General features: G+C 45.1%; 1 protein-coding gene across 1 annotated transcript in view; it reads left to right on the top strand.

The window, feature by feature from the left end:
- LOC132403977 (unconventional myosin-XVIIIb-like) overlaps positions 1–17,509 on the top strand; it is a gene marked incomplete at its 5' end in the record, with an annotated part of 415,128 nt that overhangs the window by 257,707 nt on the left and 139,912 nt on the right. Inside the window, 3 exons of the mRNA XM_059987873.1 lie at positions 147–257; positions 2,888–2,992; positions 15,859–16,011. Of these exons, the coding sequence (XP_059843856.1) occupies positions 147–257; positions 2,888–2,992; positions 15,859–16,011 (369 nt within the window). The remainder of the gene's footprint in view (positions 1–146; positions 258–2,887; positions 2,993–15,858; positions 16,012–17,509) is intronic.

Below are 17,509 nucleotides of genomic sequence, written 5' to 3'. Positions count from 1 at the left end.
TTGGAAGTCTGTGCCGATGATGCAGCTGGCTGAATCTACAAGCCTCTGCAGCTTTTTCTGATTGACCCATTTATCAGCCTCTTTCTGCCATCTGACCTACTCACCCCCACCTCACTCTCTTCTCTTCTTCCTCCCCGTGTATTCAGAACCTCCTCCGTTTGGAAGTGGAGCTGGAGCGGATGAAGCAGATTCACATAAAGGAACTAGAAGACAAGGAGGAAGAGCTGGAAGATGTCCGTAAATCCTGCCAGCGAAGGGTATGCTCTTCAATGTGTTTGAGAAAGTAAAACAAAGTGATTTGCAGTTCTGTAGAGCCTTTTTTCATCCCTCCCAAAATGCTTCACTGCCAGTGAATGCCTTTTGACATGTAATCACTATTGTAACCATGGTAGACTTTGTACAATGGGCTCCCATAGCCAATATTTATTCAGAGATACAGCACAGTAACAGACCCTTTTGGCCCAATGAACCCACATGGCCCAATTACTCCCATATGACCAATGAACCTACTAGTCCGTATGCCTTGGACTGTGTGAGGAAACAGGAGCAGCTAGTGAGAATGTACAAACTCCTTACAGACAGTGGTGGGAATTGTACCCAGGTAGTTGTTGTAACACTAGCGTGAACAACCAGAGACCCATTTTTAGTGACATTGTGCGATAAACACTGCATTATCTAGGGGGGTGAGATTATCTCCCCATTCTCCAATATAATATCATGGATCTCAGAGTCCCATCTGACCTCATTCCATTTCAGGTCTGATGATGTCACCGGAGACAGGCAACACTCTCTTGTTATTGCACTAGGATTTATTTTCTGTTATTTAGAGATACAGTGTGGAGTCAGCCCCTCAAGCTAAGCCATTCCAGCAACCTCACAACCCCAATTAACCCTAATCTAATTGTGTGTGGCATCCGTTAGTCTCGCGGGACCCTGGATCTGCGCCCTCTCCAGGGTGCAGGCCTGGGCAGGGTTGTATGGAAACTGGCAGTTGCCCATGCAGCGAGTCTCCCCTCTCCACGCCACTGATGTTGTCCAAGGGAAGGGCAAGGGCCAATAGAGCTTGGCACCGGTGTCGTCACAGGAGTTGTCAGAGCGAGGTTGAAGGCAACATCGGACTGCCTTAGGGACTCCAGCTCCGGATTTGTCCTCAGGGTTTACTCCCGAAGCCTTTCCCATATGTGGGTATGGCCGCAAGGCAGTGGAGGTTTGAGATCAGAGTTTTCCCTCTCTTAAATGGACTGCCTTCCTCGGGTGACGAGCTTCATCGACCTGAACTAATCTAACTAATGGCCAATTAACCTACCCACTACATCTTTGGATTGTGGGAGGAAGCCAGAGCACCTGGAGAGAACTCACTTATTCCATGGGGAATGTGTACAGAAACTCCTTACAGAACGGTGTTGGAATTGAACTGTGAACTCTCAGCTGCTTGTCACCAATGTCAGCCTGTGTTCCTGCGGCCACACTCCAGCTGACAAAAGTGAGGCAGCACACGTCTACTTTGGTTGTGACAGCTCGGATTTAAGCTTGACCCTTTGCTCAGACATAACATTGTCTAGATATGCCTCTGGGTCCCTTCCGTGTGGCTGAGCAAAATGTGTCGATAGTCAAATCAGGAACAACAAACAAGCTACTGAAGGAACTTGGTGGGTTGAGCTGCATAGAACAGTACAGGCCATGATGTTGTGCTGGTTCTTTAATCTACTCCAAGATCAATCTAACCCTTCCTTCCCACACATCCCTGCATTTTTTTCTATCATCCATGTGCCTACCTAAGATTCTCTTAAATTCCCTAATGTATCTGCCTCCACCATCACCCCTGGCAGTATGGGGGTGGTGAGCAAAAGGAATTGCCAGCCTTTCAGGTCAAGATCATTCATTAGGACTGGTTCATGTGGTCAGGAGAAGCCATTATTCAGATGTTCAATTCTTATACCAATATTACGTAGGGGCAGGGGTAGGGAGGGCACAGGAGTAACTTGTCTTTGGTTTCTTGTAAGGGAAATAGTATTGTATGATATACCACTTGCCAATCGTGGGCACGCTATGTTGGCGACAGTTGTGGACAACCCCAGCACATGTTTGGGTTAGAGTTATAGAAAACTACAGCACAGAAACAGGCCCTTGAGCCCATCTAGTCTGTGTCAAACCATTCAAACTGCCTAGTCCCATCGACCTATACCTGGACCATAGCCCTCCTCCCATCCAGCTACCTACCTAAACCTCTTAATTGTTGAAATAAGAATTGCAACCACCAGTTGTCCTGGCAGCTCGTTTCACACTTTCACGACTGAGTGAAGATATTTCCCCTCATGTTCCCCTTAAACTTTTCATCTTCCACCCTTAACCCATGACCTCTGGTTGAAGTCCTATCCAACCTCAGTGGAAAAAACTTCCTTACATTTACCCTATCTATATCCCTCATAATTTTGTATACCTCTATCAAATCTCCCCTCAGTTTTCTATATTCTAGAGGATGAAGTCCTAACCTACTCAATTTTTCCTTATAACTCAGGCCCTCCAGACCCAGCAACATCCTTGTTTATTTTCTCTGCACTCCTGTAGGTAGGTGACCAAAACTGCACACAGTACTCCAAATTAGGGCTCACCAATGCCTTTACAACTTTAACATAATATCCTGGTTGTTTGTGTTGGTTGTGTGATCACTGTATGATTCGATGTACATGTGACAAAGAAATGAATCTGAGCAGAGTGAGAGGGACGTTAAAGATAAAGTAAGTGAATGCTTAGGCAGATGATGAAATACCTGAGGGGTCCCTCTGGGCTGTGGGTATTTGTGGGTATTTGCAGAATCCCTGGGGAGGCCTGATGTTGCAGGCACTATACACTGCCTGAGATTTGGGAATCTTTTCCTCTGTCACAGCTCCGTCAGCTGGAGATGCAACTGGAACAAGAATTTGAGGAACGTCAGCTAGTTCTTCATGAGAAGCAGGACCTGGAATGTCTGGTTGGAACACTTTGTGAACAGGTCAGTGTGTGTGAGATTATCTAATGGGTGAGCTGGATACATTTTATAAACATGCGATACTGAAAATCACAAGGAACACACACAAAATGCTGCAGGTTGGGCAGCATCTATGGAGAGGAACAAATAGTTGACTTTGGGACTGAGACTCTTCATCAGGACTCAAACTCTGGGACTGAAATGTTGACTATTTGTTCCTCATCATAGATACTGCTGCAACATTTTGTGTGTGTGTGATTCTTTTTGTAATGCACACTTTATTACACATCAGAAACTCTAACTTTATTTTTATATAATTCTTTATTCTTTCCAATTGTTGTTTATTGTGTGTCGTGCCAACACATCACAGCAAATTCCTGTTACATGTAAATATGTAGAGAATGGTGAATGAAGTTGCTTTCACATCACCAACGGAGGTAGTGTGGGTACTGCAGAGGCCTCCTGCAACAGCAGACTGCTGCTTTCAGCAAAACCAGCAACACTCCCAAAGCTAAATAGGATATTGATTAGGCATTTAACTGGCTGCAGCAATAAACGTTCAAGCCTGCATGAAATTTTCCGGAATCAAATTGAGTGTAAAGTTTAAAGTGTGTAACAGAATGTCTTTGGGATCAATAGTGTGTGTCTGATCACTAGTCCAAGTTGTGCACAAAGATAAATGGGGGGTACAGACACAGTGAACCATACGACCGTAAGACATCGGAACATAAGGTCACAGAGCACGCTACAAGCCTGCATCCCTTTGTGACTCTGAGGATTCAGGTCCAGATTTTCAATTTGATTTAAAGTCTTTGGTATCAAGTCACACTCAGACACTAAGCAACCCTTCTTTGTGTGTGATTTAGAAGAATGAGAGAGGAATCTAATTGAAAGCTGCCAAATACTGAAAGGCATGTGATAAATAAACTTGAATCTTGAGTTTGGTAGATTGTTGATTAGAAAGAGCAGGAAAAGTTGCAGGGCGAAAGAAGAGAAGTAAATTAGCCATGATCAAATGGAGGAGCAGACCCGATAGGCCAAATGGCCTAATTCTGCTCTCACAACCTCTCAACATGTTACTTGGCTCTCACCATTTTGCACAATTTGTTCTCAGGATTGGCCTTTACTTGAAGGGTGACATCTCATTAATTCTGGAATGAAAAGCCTCATCCTGAGAGCAGATGCGGCAGAGATGGAGGAACAGAGGTTTCTCCACATCTGCTCTCAGGATGAGGCTTTTCATTCCAGAACGAATGAGATGTCCTTCTCCTTAAAAGAAAGGGCTTTCCTTCCTCCACCATCAATGCTGCCCTCACCTGCATCTCTTCCATTTCGTGCACATCTGCCCTTAACTCACCCTCCCACCACTCCACCAGGGATAGGGTTCCTCTTGTCCTCATCTATCACCCACCAGCCTCCACATCTAGCACATAATTCAGATTTGGAACAAGAAGGCAGCGGGAGAGCACCTAAGGATTTCCAGTGGGAAAACATTTTGACTTCTCAGGGGAAGAGAGAGGCCAGACTGCGCAGGTGCATAACATCAGCCAGTTGAGTGTGAACAGTTTAAAAAGAAGGCAGCCATATCCAGCGGGCAGCGGAGTGAAAGGGCTTTGGCGGTAACGGGACGAGGTGAGGCAGTGGTTGATTGCAAAAGGAAGTAGTATGTGTGTGAGGCCGGTTTTCTGTGGTCAGTGTCAGATGTGGGAGGTCCTGGAGTCTCCCAGCGTCCCAGATGGCCACACCTGCACCGGTGCATCAAGATTCAACTCCTAAGGGACCATGTTAGGGAACTGGAGATGCAGCTCGATGATGTTCGTCTGATCAGGGAGAGTGAGGAGGTGATAGAGAGGTTATAGGCAGGCGGTCACTCCGGGGCCATGGGGGACAGAGAAATGGGTCACAATCAGAAGGGAGAAGGGGAAGAGTCAGGAACTAGAGAGTACCCCTGTGGCTGTACTCCTGTTTGAGTACTGTTGGGGGGGAGGGGACATCCTACCTGGAGGAAGCAACAGTGGCCGTGCCTCTAGCACAGAGTCTGGCCCTGTGGCTCAGAAGGGTAGGGAAAGGAAGAGGAAGGCGGTAATGATAGGGGACTCTATAGTCAGGGGTCAGACAGATGATTCTGTGGATGCAGGAAAGAAACTCGGATGGTAGTTTGCCTCCCAGGTGCCAGGGTCTGGGATGTTTCTGATCGCGTCCAAGGTATCCTGTGGTGGGAGGGAGAACAGCCAGAGGTCGTGGTACATATTGGTACCAATGACATAGGTAGGAAAAGGGAAGAGGTCCTGAAAGAAGGCTACAGGGAGTTAGGAAGGACGTTGAAAAGCAGGACCTCAAAGGTATTAATCTCCATGCGACAGTGAGAGTAGAAATAGAATGAGGTGGAGGATAAATGTGTGGCTGAAGGATTAGAGCAGGGGGCAGGAATTCAGATTTCTGGACCATTGGGACCTCTTTTGGGGCAGGTGTGACCTGTACAAAAAGGACGGGTTTCACTTGAATCCCAGGGGGACCAATAATCTGGCGGGTAGGTTTGATAGAGCTGTTGGGGAGTGTTTAAACTAGTTTGGCAGGGGTGTGGGAATCAGAATGTGAGTGCAGGGATTAAGGTAGAAGGACAAGGGCATGATGCTAAGAGTTCTGAGTTGATGAGGAAAGACAGGCAGGGGACAGAACATAATTGTAGCCAGTTAAAGAGGTTGAAATGTGTTTATTTCAATTCTAGGAGTATTAGGAACAAGGAAGATGAACTTAGAGCATGGATTAGTACGTGGAACTATGATGTTGTGGCCATTACTGAAACATGGTTGGACGAAGGGCAGGATTGGATGATGCAGGTCCCAGGGTTCAGGTGTTTTAAAAGGAATAGGATGGGAGGTAGAAAAGTGGGGGAGTGGCATTGCTGGTCAGGGATAGTATCATGGCTATAGAAAGGGAGGATGCTGCAGAGGGAGTGTCCACTAAGTCAGTCTGGGTGGAAGTCAGAAATAGAAATTACTGTGCTGGGAGTAGTCTATAGGCCCCCAAATAGCCCTCAGGACACCGAGGAGCAGATAAGTAGGCAGATTTTAGAATGGTGGAGAAAATACAGTAGTTATGGGTGATTTCAACTTCCCTCATATTGACTGGCACCTCTTGAGTGTAAGGGGGATAGATGGGACTGAATTTATCAGTTGTGTTCAAGAAGGATTCCTGACACAGTATGTAGACAATGAGAGGAGAGGCTATACTGGATCTGGTTCTGGGTAATGAACCTGGTCAGCTGGCAGACATCTTGGTGGGGGAGCATTTTGATGAGAGTGACCAGAGCTCCCTCAGCTTCAGCATAGCTATGGAAGGGGATAAAATCAGGTGAAATGGTAAAGTGCTTAACTGGGGAAGGGCTAACTTTGAAGGGATGAGGCAGGAACTCGTGAGAGTAAATTGGAAACAGATGTTCAAAGGGGAAAGCACAGAAGTTATGTGGGAGAAGTTTAGGGACCGCTTGAGCTGGGTTCAAGATAGGTTTGTCCCACTGAGGCAAGGAAAAATTAGTAGGAAAAGGGAACCGTGGCTGACAAAACACGTGAGGCAATTCGTCAAGAGGATAAAGGAAGCATTAGATAAAAGAAGCAGGAAGTAGGAGGGGCTCATGAGAAATATAGGGTAGCCAGGAAGGAGCTAAAGAAAGGACTTAGGAGAGCTCAAAGGGGGTATGAGAAAGCCTTGGCATGTAGGATTAGGGAGAACCCCAAGACGCTCTATGCGTAGGTGAAGAACAGGAGGATGAAGAGAACAAAGGTGGGACCTCTAAAGGATAAAGAGGGCAATGTGTGCCTGGAGGCGGAGGAGGTTGGGGAGGTCCTAAATGAATACTTTGCTTCAGTATTCATAAGTGAAAAGGATCTTGATTAGGGTGAGGTCAAAATAGAGCAGTGTGTGCTGGACAATGTGGAGATTATGGAAGAAGTGCTGGATCTTCTTAAAAACATTAAGATTGATAAATCCACAGGGCCGGATGTGATACACCCCAGGTTGTTGTGGGAATTGAGAGAAGAGATCGCTGAAGCATTAGCTATGATCTTTGAATCCTCTGTGGCTACAGGGGAAGTGCCAGAGGACTGGAGAATGGCAAATGTAGTTCCCTTGTTTAAAAAAGGTAATAGGGAGAATCCTGGGAACTATAGACCAGTGAGTCTTAACGTTGGTGGTCTGCAAACTACTGGAAAGGATTCTTAAGGATAGGATCTATGAGCATTTGGAGAAGTACAGTCTACTCATGGATAGTTAACATGGCTTTGTGAAGGGAAGATCATGCCTCACGAGCCTGACTGAATTTTTTGAAGAGGTAACAAAAGAAATTGATGAGGGAAGGACAGTGGATGTGGTCTACATGGACTTTAGCAAGGCATTTGACAAGGTCCCTCATGAGAGACTCATCCAGAAAGTCATGAGGCATGGGATAAGTGAAACCTTGGCTGTTTGGATAAAAATTGGCTTAAAGGAAGAAAACAGAGGGTAGTTGTGGAAGGGAAGTATTCTGCCTGGAGGTCAGTGACTAGTGGAGTGCTGTAGGGATCTGTCCTGGGACCCCTGCTATTTATGACTTTTATAAATGACCTGGATGTAGAGACGGAAGGATGTTTGCGGATGACACGAAGATTGGAGGAGTTGTGGATGGAGGTGCAGGTTGTCGAAGGTTACAAGAGGATGTAGACAGGCTGCAGAGTTGGGCAGAAAACTGGCAGATGGAGTTCAATCCGGTAAGTATAAAGGACAAACCAGAAGACTGAGTACAGGATTAATGGTCAGTTACTTAAGAGTGTGGATGAACAAAGGGACCTTGGGGTTAAATCCATACATCCCTCAAGGTCACTGCGCAGGTTGATAGGGTAGTTAAGAAGGCCTATGGGATGCTAGGCTTCATTAACAGGGGGATTGAGTTCAAAAGTAGAGAGGTCATGTTGCAACCCTACAAATCTCTGGTGAGACCGCACTTAGAGTATTGTGTTCAATTCTGGTCACCTCATTATAGGAAGGATGTGGAAGCAATGGAGAGGGTGCAGAGGAGATTTACCAGGATGTTGCCTGGTCTGGAGAACAAGTCATCTGAAGCAAGATTAGCAGAGCTGGGACTTTTCTCGTTGGAGCATAGAAGAATGAGAGGGGACTTGATAGGGGTCTACAAGATTATGAGAGGCATAGATTGGGTGGATAGTCAGTACCTGTTTCCCAAGGCACCATTAGCAAACACCAGAGGGCATATGTACAAAATTAAGGGAGGGAAGTTTAGGGGAGACATCAGGGGTAAGTTTTTTACACAGAGGGTTGAGAGTGCCTGGAATGACTTGCCAGGGATGGTGGTGGAGGCTAAGACATTAGGGGTATTTAAGAGCCTCTTGGAGAGGCACATGGTTGAAAGAAAAATGGAAGGTTATGGGGTAGTGTGGGTTTAGTACTTTTTATTAAGGATTATATGGGTCAGCACAACATGGAGGGCTGAAGGGCCTGTACTGTGCTGTAATGTTCTATGATTCTATAATTCTTCTTAACTTCCACCATTTCCAATAGGATCCCACCACCAAGCACATCTTCCCCCCTCCCACACTTCCTGCTTTCCTCAGAGATCGCTCCCCACGTGACTCCCTTCGCAATTCATCCTTCCATCCTGATCTCCCTCTTGCCACTTATCCTTGCAAGAGGAACAAGTGCCAGAGCTGTCCCTACACTTCCTCCCTTACTATCATTCAGGGCTACAAACAGTCCTTCCAGGTGAGGCAGCACTTCACCTGTGAATCTGTTGGGTCATACACTGTATCAGGTGCAGCCGGTCTGGCCTCCTGTATATCGGTGAGACCCGATGTAGATTGGGAGACCACTTCACCGAGCATCTGTGCTCCATCTGCTAGAAAAAGTGGGATCTCCTGGTGATAACCCATTACAATTCTATTTCCAATTCCCATTTCAACATGTCAGTCCATGGCCTGCTTACTGCTGTGATGAAGACACATTCAAGTTGGAGGAGCAACACCTTATATTCTGTCTGGGTAGCTTTCAACCTGATGGCATGAACGGCGATTTCTCGAACTTCCTGTAATACCCCAACCCACCATTCTCCATTCCCATTTCCCTCTCTCGCCTTATCTCTTTACCTGCCCATTACCTTCTTCTCATGCTCCTGCTTCTTCCCTTTCTTCCATGGTCTTTTGCTCTCTCCTATCAGATTCACCCTTTTCCAGCCCTTTACCTCATTCACCAATCAACTTCCCAGCTCTTCACTTCATCCCTCCCCCTCCTGGTTTCACCTATCACCTACCACCTTATGCTTCTTCCTCCCCTTCCCCTACCTTATTGCTTTTTCTTCTCGCCATCCCTTCAAGTCCTGATGAAGGTTCTCAGCCTGAAATGATGACTGTTTACTCATTTCCATAGATGCTGCCTGGCCTGCTGAGTTCCTCCAGCAACTTTTTTTATTTTTGTTTTTCCCCTGCTTGTACATCTATACAAACATAACTTAATTTAGTTTTTTTCTATATTATCATTTATTGCATTGTACTGCTGCCACAAAGTTAATAAATTCATGACATATGCCGGTGATATTAAACCTGATTCTAACGTTGAGTGCAAGGTTGTTTCTGCAACATCACTCAGCTAGCTGATATACCTCATTCAAGTAGTACAGGCAACCCTACCTTCCATGCAAAGCAGATGGAACAATACAGGCAGTCCAGAGCCTTTACCTACTCGAGTTGTATCAGTTTCCTTCAACTCACTACAATAGAGAGGCATGTCAACTGCATTTTATTTCAAAGTAAAATACTGAGCTGGATTAAACTCAGGGTCACATTGGGAGAAACATTTTATTCTTGAACTGTAATTTTGGGGTTGAAATTCATCCAGTGGGCTGTGCAAAATGGCCAATATGAGACTGGCTGTCCAGTCTGCACAGAAAGTGATGGTAAATTCAATTGATAGGAATTGAATCAAATATCAAACACTTAGTCGATCTGGTACTATTCATTTTGTTCCAATACCCAAGATGCATTTGCAACCCTATTAATTTCATTTGGCAGAATATGACCAGTTAAAGAAATATTCACTTCTATATCAATATATCTCTTGAGCAAGTTGAAAGGTGTCCATTCACAAATTAAAGGGGAAAACATTTGATTTTGTCCACATGCAATGAGCTTACTTCTCCACTCTTAATGTGTGGAGTAGCAGCCGTCAGTCTTGGCCTGCTTGGACTGGTTGATGGGAGGTGTAGGACTGAAATGTATGTAGACATTAGGCAAATGCAAAGTGTAGAATGTAGAACACTACAGCTCGGTATAGGCCCTTCAGCCCATGAAGCTGTGTTGTCCTTTTTACCTACTGTAAATCAATCTAACCCTTCCCTCACACATACTCCTCTATTTTCCTTTCATCCATGTGTTCCCTTAATATATCTGCCTTTACCAGACCCCTGACAGCACATTCCATGCACCCACCACATTCTGTGTTTTCAAAATAAAAAGCTATCTCTGACATCCACCTTCTAATCACCTTAAAATTAGCCTTTTCTGTCCTTGGAAAATGTCTCCTGCTGTTCCATTGACCTATGCCTCTTATCATCTTGTACACCTTTATCAGTACAGTCAGCCCTCCTTATCCACGGGGGATTGGTTCCGGGAACCCCTGCGGATACCAAAAAACGCGGATGCTCAAGTCCCCTATTTAGCCTGACCAGTGCAGTGGTCTTTAGGACCCAGTGGAACCCTGAACCTTATTTAACCTGTCTCAGTGCGCTGGATATTAGGATCCGGCGCAGCTCTGAATCCGCAGTGCTTGAAAATAAAGTGGAAGTAATAAAGCGATCGGAAAGATCGGTCATTGGAAAAGTGTTAGGCTACAGTCGGTCAACGATCAGAACAATTTTAATGGAGCATGTGAAAGGCCTGATGAAAGCTACAATTATTACTAAGCAATGCAGTGGTTTAATTATTGAAATGCATACATTTCTTAAGTGTTTTATATGCATAGAAAGGTAAAACGTATACTATATACTAAAACAAACGTTTGACTAACTGACGCTAAATAATACCAGTGTACCTGTTACAATTTCAAATCTGACTTAATGCCGGACTCAGGAACAGAACTCATTCATAACCCGGGGACTGCCTGTACTTTAAAATCATCTCTAGATTACTTATAGTACCTAATACAATGTAAATGCTATGTAAATAGTTGTTATACTGTATTGTTTAGGAAATAATGACAAGAAAAAATAGTCTGTACACTCTCAAATAACAAGTGCTGGAGAAAGAACTTCCGGGTTTTCCCAATCTGCGGTTGGTTGAATCCACGCATGTGGAATCCACGGATAGGGAGGGCCGACTCTATATTTTAATGGCTTGCTGACCTGTGCTCGGACTGTAGGTGACGAATGGTTGTTTGTTTTCTCAGTGCGACCCAAACCCTTCAGATGATAATTGAAGATCCAAATTGAAATTGGATCGTTGGATCTTGGTCTGGTACAACAATCTGAATGTGTTGGAATGTAAGAAGCTGTAGAAACAGTAGACTAAGCCCAATACATTACAGGCACATTAGCCCTCCCCATTGGAAGTGCCTACTTGAGGCACTGCCTTAAGAAGGCAGCATGATTCATTAAAGGTCATCACCATCTGGGTCTTGTCACATTCTCACAGCTACCAACAGGCAGTAAGTACAAAATCCTGAAGTCCCACACCACAAGGTTCAAGAACAGCTACTTCCCTTCAACCATTTGGTTTGTGCACAATCTGCACAACCTCAGTATAACAACATTATGAACATCTTGCACTAAAATGGCAAACAAGAAAAAATCTGCAGTTGCTGGAAGTCAGAGCAACACACACAAAATGCTGAAGGAACTCAGCAGGCCAGGCAGCATCTATGGAAAAGAGTATAGTCGATGTTTCTGGCGGAAACACTACAATGGACATTTTTTTTGTTCGGATTGTGTTCTTTCTTGTAAAAATTGTGTATAATTTATGTTTGATTTATGCTTTCCTTGTGAATTTTGTGTCTCTGATGCTTCATGCCTATGATGCTTTAGCAAATAAGTTATTCATTGTATCTGTGCAAACGTGGACTAAGCTGGTAATTAAGATTGTGCCAGTTGGTTCAAGAACCAAATGGCTGAAGGGAAATGACTGTCCTTGAACCAGGTGATGTGAGATCTCATGTTCTGCATCTTCTGCCTGATAGTAGCAGTTAGGTCTGTACCAGAAAACCAGGATATTGTGGCGGCTCATTTCCTAGCGTATGCGAACCGACTCACAATTAGATAGCCTACGGGGGTTTGCGAGCACAGAGCTTTGGAGCCTCTTCGCCATGGGGGGCCGGTTGACAGAGGCTTAAAAGTGAGGCTGAAGTTTTCGAATAAAGTTTTTCCTTCGACTGCAGTTACCGACTCCGTGTCGTAATTTTAGCGCTGCTTGTAGCACACCGCTACAATTGGTGACCCCGACGGTCCAAACGATTTTTGGACCAGAAATGACCGACGCCGCCTCTGTTCATGCGGTTTCGTTGAAACTGCCGGGTTTCTGGACACAGCGCCCGGACCTATGGTTCCAGCAAGCCGAAGCCCAATTCCACGTTCGCCGGATCACCTCAGAAGACACCCGCTACTACTACGTGGTGGGCTCCCTCGACCAGGACACAGCTGCCCAGGTCGCGGAGTTCGTACAGTCGCCCCCGGCAGACGGCAAGTACACGGAATTCAAAGCTCTGCTCCTCAGGACTTTCGGACTCTCACGGCGCGAGCGGGCTGCCCGTTTACTGCACCTGGATGGCTTGGGCGACAGACCTCCATCGGCTTTAATGAATGAGATGTTGTCTCTGGCCGAGGGACACACAGGCCTCATGTTTGAGCAGGCATTCCTGGAGCAGCTGCCCGAGGACATACGCCTGCTGCTGTCCGACGCGGATTTCAGTGACCCCCGGAAGGTGGCAGCCCGGGCGGACTTGCTGTGGAACGCCAAAAAGGTGAGCGGGGCGTCCATCGCACAGATCTCCCAGCCATGTGGACCTGGCGCAACCGGCCGAGTTTCCGGCGCCTCGGCGCAGAGGCCGACCTCCCAAGCAGGTTCTGGCCCAGGCTGTGGACATTGGGGGGTGTATCGCCGGTTCTGGGGGGGGGTTATGTGGCGGCTCATTTCCTAGCGTATGCGAACCGACTCACAATTAGATAGCCTACGGGGGTTTGCGAGCACAGAGCTTTGGAGCCTCTTCGCCATGGGGGGCCGGTTGACAGAGGCTTAAAAGTGAGGCTGAAGTTTTCGAATAAAGTTTTTCCTTCGACTGCAGTTACCGACTCCGTGTCGTAATTTTAGCGCTGCTTGTAGCACACCGCTACAATATGACTTATGAAGGGCTATTGGAGGCTAAGGATGAAGAGACCATTTTGAACGAGGTTGGAAGTGACATTGGATGTACGACAACTCTGGCAGGGTTTGCAAGGTTTCCTACAAATGAAACACAATAGCATGAATGGCAGTGATGTTTCACTACCAGATGAACTCAACGCCTTCTATACTTGCTTTGAAAGGGAGAATATAACTCTAACTCTGAAGATCCCTACTGCACCCGGTGACCCTGTAACCTTGGAGGCCAGTGTCAGCCTGTCTTTAAAGAGGGTGAAACCTTGCAAGGCAGAAGGCCCTGACGGAGTACCTGGTAAGGCTCTGAAAACTTGTGCCAACCAACTGGTGGGAGTATTCAAAAATATTTTCAGCCTCTCACTGCTATGAGCAGTTCCTACCTGCTTCAAAAGGGCAACAGTGAAAGAAGAACAGTGTGAGCTGCCTTTATGATTATCGCCCAGTAACACTCACATCTGCAGTGATGAAATGCTTTGTTGGTCATGGACAGAAAAAAACCCCTGCCTCAACAAGGACCTGGACCCACTGCAATTTGCCTATCGCCACAATAGGTCTACGGCAGATGCAGTCTCAGTGGCTCTTCACATGGCCTTAGATCACCTGGTCAACAACACCTATATCAGGGTGCTGTTCATCGACTGTAGGTCAGCATTTAATACTATCATTCCCACAATTCTGATTGAGAAGTTACAGAACCTGGACCTTTGTACCTTCCTCTGCAATTGGGTCCTCAACTTCCTAACTGGAAGACCACAATCTGTGCAGATTGGTGATATTATCTCCTCCTCATTGACGATCAACTCTGGTGCACCTCAGGGGTGTGTGCTTAGCCCACTGCTCTACTCTCTATATACCCATGACTGTGTGGCTAGGTATACCTCAAATACTATCTATAAATTTGCTGATGATACAACCATTGTTGGTAGAATTTCAAATGGTGATGAGAGGGCATTCAGGAGTGAGATATGCCAGCTAGTGGAGTGGTGTTGCAGTAACAACCTGGCAGTCAATGTCAGCAAGGTGAAAGAGCTGATTGTGGACCTCAGGAAGGGTAAGATGAAGGAACACATACCAATCCTCATAGAGGAATCAGAAGTGGAGAGAGTGAACAGTTTCAAGTTCCTGGGTGTCAAGATCTCTGAGGACCTAACCTGGTCCCAACATATCGATGTAGTTATAAAGAAAGCAAGACAGTGACTATACTTCATTAGGAGTTTGAAGAGATCTGGTATGTCAACAAAAACACTCAAAAACCTATAGTTGTACTATGGAGAGCATTCTGACAGGTTGCATCACTGTCTGGTATGGAGGGGCTGCTGCACAGGACCGAAAGAAGCTGCAGAAGCTCAAAAATTTTGTCGTCTCCATCTTTAGTTGGCCTACAAAGTTCCCAGGACATATTCAAGGATCAATGTCTCAGAAAGGCAGCATCCATTAGTAAGGTCCTCCAGCACCCAGGGCATGCCCTTTTCTCACTGTTACCATCAGTCAGGAGGTATAGAAGCCTGAAGGCGCACACTCAGCGATTCAGGAACAGCTGCTTCCCCTCTGCCATCCGATTCCTAAATGGACATCGAACCCTTGGACACTATTTCTGTTTTTTGCATGATTTTTAATCTATTCAATATACATATACTGTAATTAATTGATTGATTGATTTGTCTTCTATATCCTGTATTGCATTGACTACTGCTGCTGCTAAGTTAACAAATTTCATGACAGATGCAGGTGATAATAAATCTGATTCTGATTCAAATGACAGGCTGGGCCAGATGTTGGGTCCGTAGTGATAGATGCTGCCTTTTTGTGGTATGGTGGTCTGTGAGCTGAGTCCAGCATCCTCTGCAACTTCTTCCATTTCTGCGCATTCTCCTGGACTCCTACATAATCTGTTGTGTCATCATGATCTTTGACTTCTAAGCAAAAAAAATTCAAGCATCTCCAAATGCAAACCAAGAGTATTTGACAGGGAAATTTGAAGTTGCTTTTCTATCAGTGATCAACAATGAAGCCGAGTAAGGATGAAAATAAGTGATTTTCTGTTCATTAGTTTATTATTGAACAGCCCACCTTGTTTAATCAAAGATATTCAAATCAGCAAAGGAGCATTAGATATTTGTAGTAATTAATTTTATATATAAATATTATGCTGTGGGCTGTCTTTGTGGATCACCCATTAACATCTGGCAGTTTGTGACCACCTAAGTGGGTCCTGAGTTAGTGCAGTGCAACGGTCTGGTTAAATTCTATTGTTTCAGTCATGTGACTGAAAACAAACTCTGTTAAGAAGCAGCACAGAATTAGGGAAGAAATCAAATAGAATGACTTTTCTTTGCATAACAATGTGGCAATCTTGAAATTCTGTCTCATCAGAGCAGATAGACTGAGAATGTCTGCTTTTGCTGTCAATTTTCTTTTATGGCCTTGATGGCAGACAAAGGCATCCAAACTGCTTGCAAAGTAAAATTAATTGTTGCTAAAAGTAGATCTCATCTAATGCAGATCGGCCATCGGGACTTTGATGTGGAAAAACGCCTACGCAGGGATCTGCGACGCAAGCATGCACTTCTGGTAGACGCACAGCTACTGCTGGGAACCATGCGAGACCCTGATCAAACTGCCAGTAAGCTGGAGGTGGAGAAGCTGCAACGGCAGGTCAGTCAAAGCCACAGCCTATCATAGAGTCATAGAGCAGGACAGCAAAGAAATAGGCCCTTTGGCCCATGCTGACCTGATCTTCTGCCTGGCCCTATCTACATTCATCCAGACCATATCCCACCAAACCCCTCCCACCTATGTACCTATCCTAGGTAAAATGTTATAATTGAACCCACATCTACCACTTCCAACCCCAACCCCTGAGTGAAAGAGCTCCCCCTCAGATTCAGATTCACCTGAATTACTTCATAACATCGTTTCTATAACAGGGAAACCAAAACTGTACACAATACAGTTTTAGGTACAGCCTTACCAATACCTTGTATAACACTGCAATATACTCAATGCACCAAGTGCCATCCAGGACATGCCCTCTTCTCATTGCTACCATCAAGAGGAGGTACAAAAGTCTGGAGATACACACTCAGTATTTTAGGAAAAGCTCCTTCCCATCCACCATCTGAATAGACCATGAACACAATCTCACTTCTTGCTCTCTATTTGCTCTAATTTATTACACATAATTCTTATTGTAACTTATGATATTTATTATATATTGCACTGTTCCATTACAGCAAAACAACAAATTTTGTGACCTGATTCTGATTCTGAAGTAGACAAACACCTTCTTCACCCCCTTGTCTGCCTGTGACACTGCTTTCAGTCCTTCCTTCACACTAGCATTTCCGTCTGTGGTGTGAGTTGACATGAGCATCTGAGCTGTCAGTGTAATTGTGGTCATCCCTGTCACTTTGAGGCCCAGATGTGATTACTTTGCTGGCTAGCTCTCTCCTCTATCCATCAATCCATCAGCCAGATCAGGAATGGAGCTGTTGCTGACTATCGATCGGATCTGTGTGATGCACATAAACATCAGGGAAGTTCAAGTTACAGATAATGAAATGCTGTCTTATCCAGAATCTACTTAATATACATTACATATAAATAATGTAGTGGATAAATCATGGGAGGCAGTAAAACATCAGGTTTCGAGGTGATGATATAAACATTTGAAATCAGACCTTCTATTCTCTACCATTTAACTTGTGTTCATTTACAGTGCATCTGAAGGACAGGTTGGAAATATCTGCATTGATTTTTTTTTCTTCTTTCTGTAAGCGTGTTTAAGAGATATTTGTGGCCCATTTAGTTGTCCTGTTGAATTTTCTGCTTGCAAAACCTGAGGCTAATGGAACCATTTGTAATTTATCTCCCTGGTACATTTACTGTTATAATTGGGCAATTTGTCACCATTTCTGCACACCAGCATGACTGACCTACTCTTTGTGGAGAGATAGGGTAAGTTGCAGACAGTCTGGGTTGCTGTTATCCTTCCTGTTCCACTGCACAAACCACAGCCCTCTGGCAGCAACTTCCAGGTAATTTTGTTTCCTTAAAGTCTGAGAGGATGTGATGCCCTCTGTGAGCTTGGATCTCCCAGTGGCCTTCAATTTCTTATTGGCCCCTCCTTGGATCACTCTGATGCTAAAGCTCT

The sequence above is a fragment of the Hypanus sabinus genome, chromosome 13, assembly GCF_030144855.1.
Source record: "Hypanus sabinus isolate sHypSab1 chromosome 13, sHypSab1.hap1, whole genome shotgun sequence".
Classification (NCBI taxonomy): Eukaryota; Metazoa; Chordata; class Chondrichthyes; order Myliobatiformes; family Dasyatidae; genus Hypanus; species Hypanus sabinus.
This window is presented reverse-complemented; position numbering and strand designations above follow the sequence as displayed.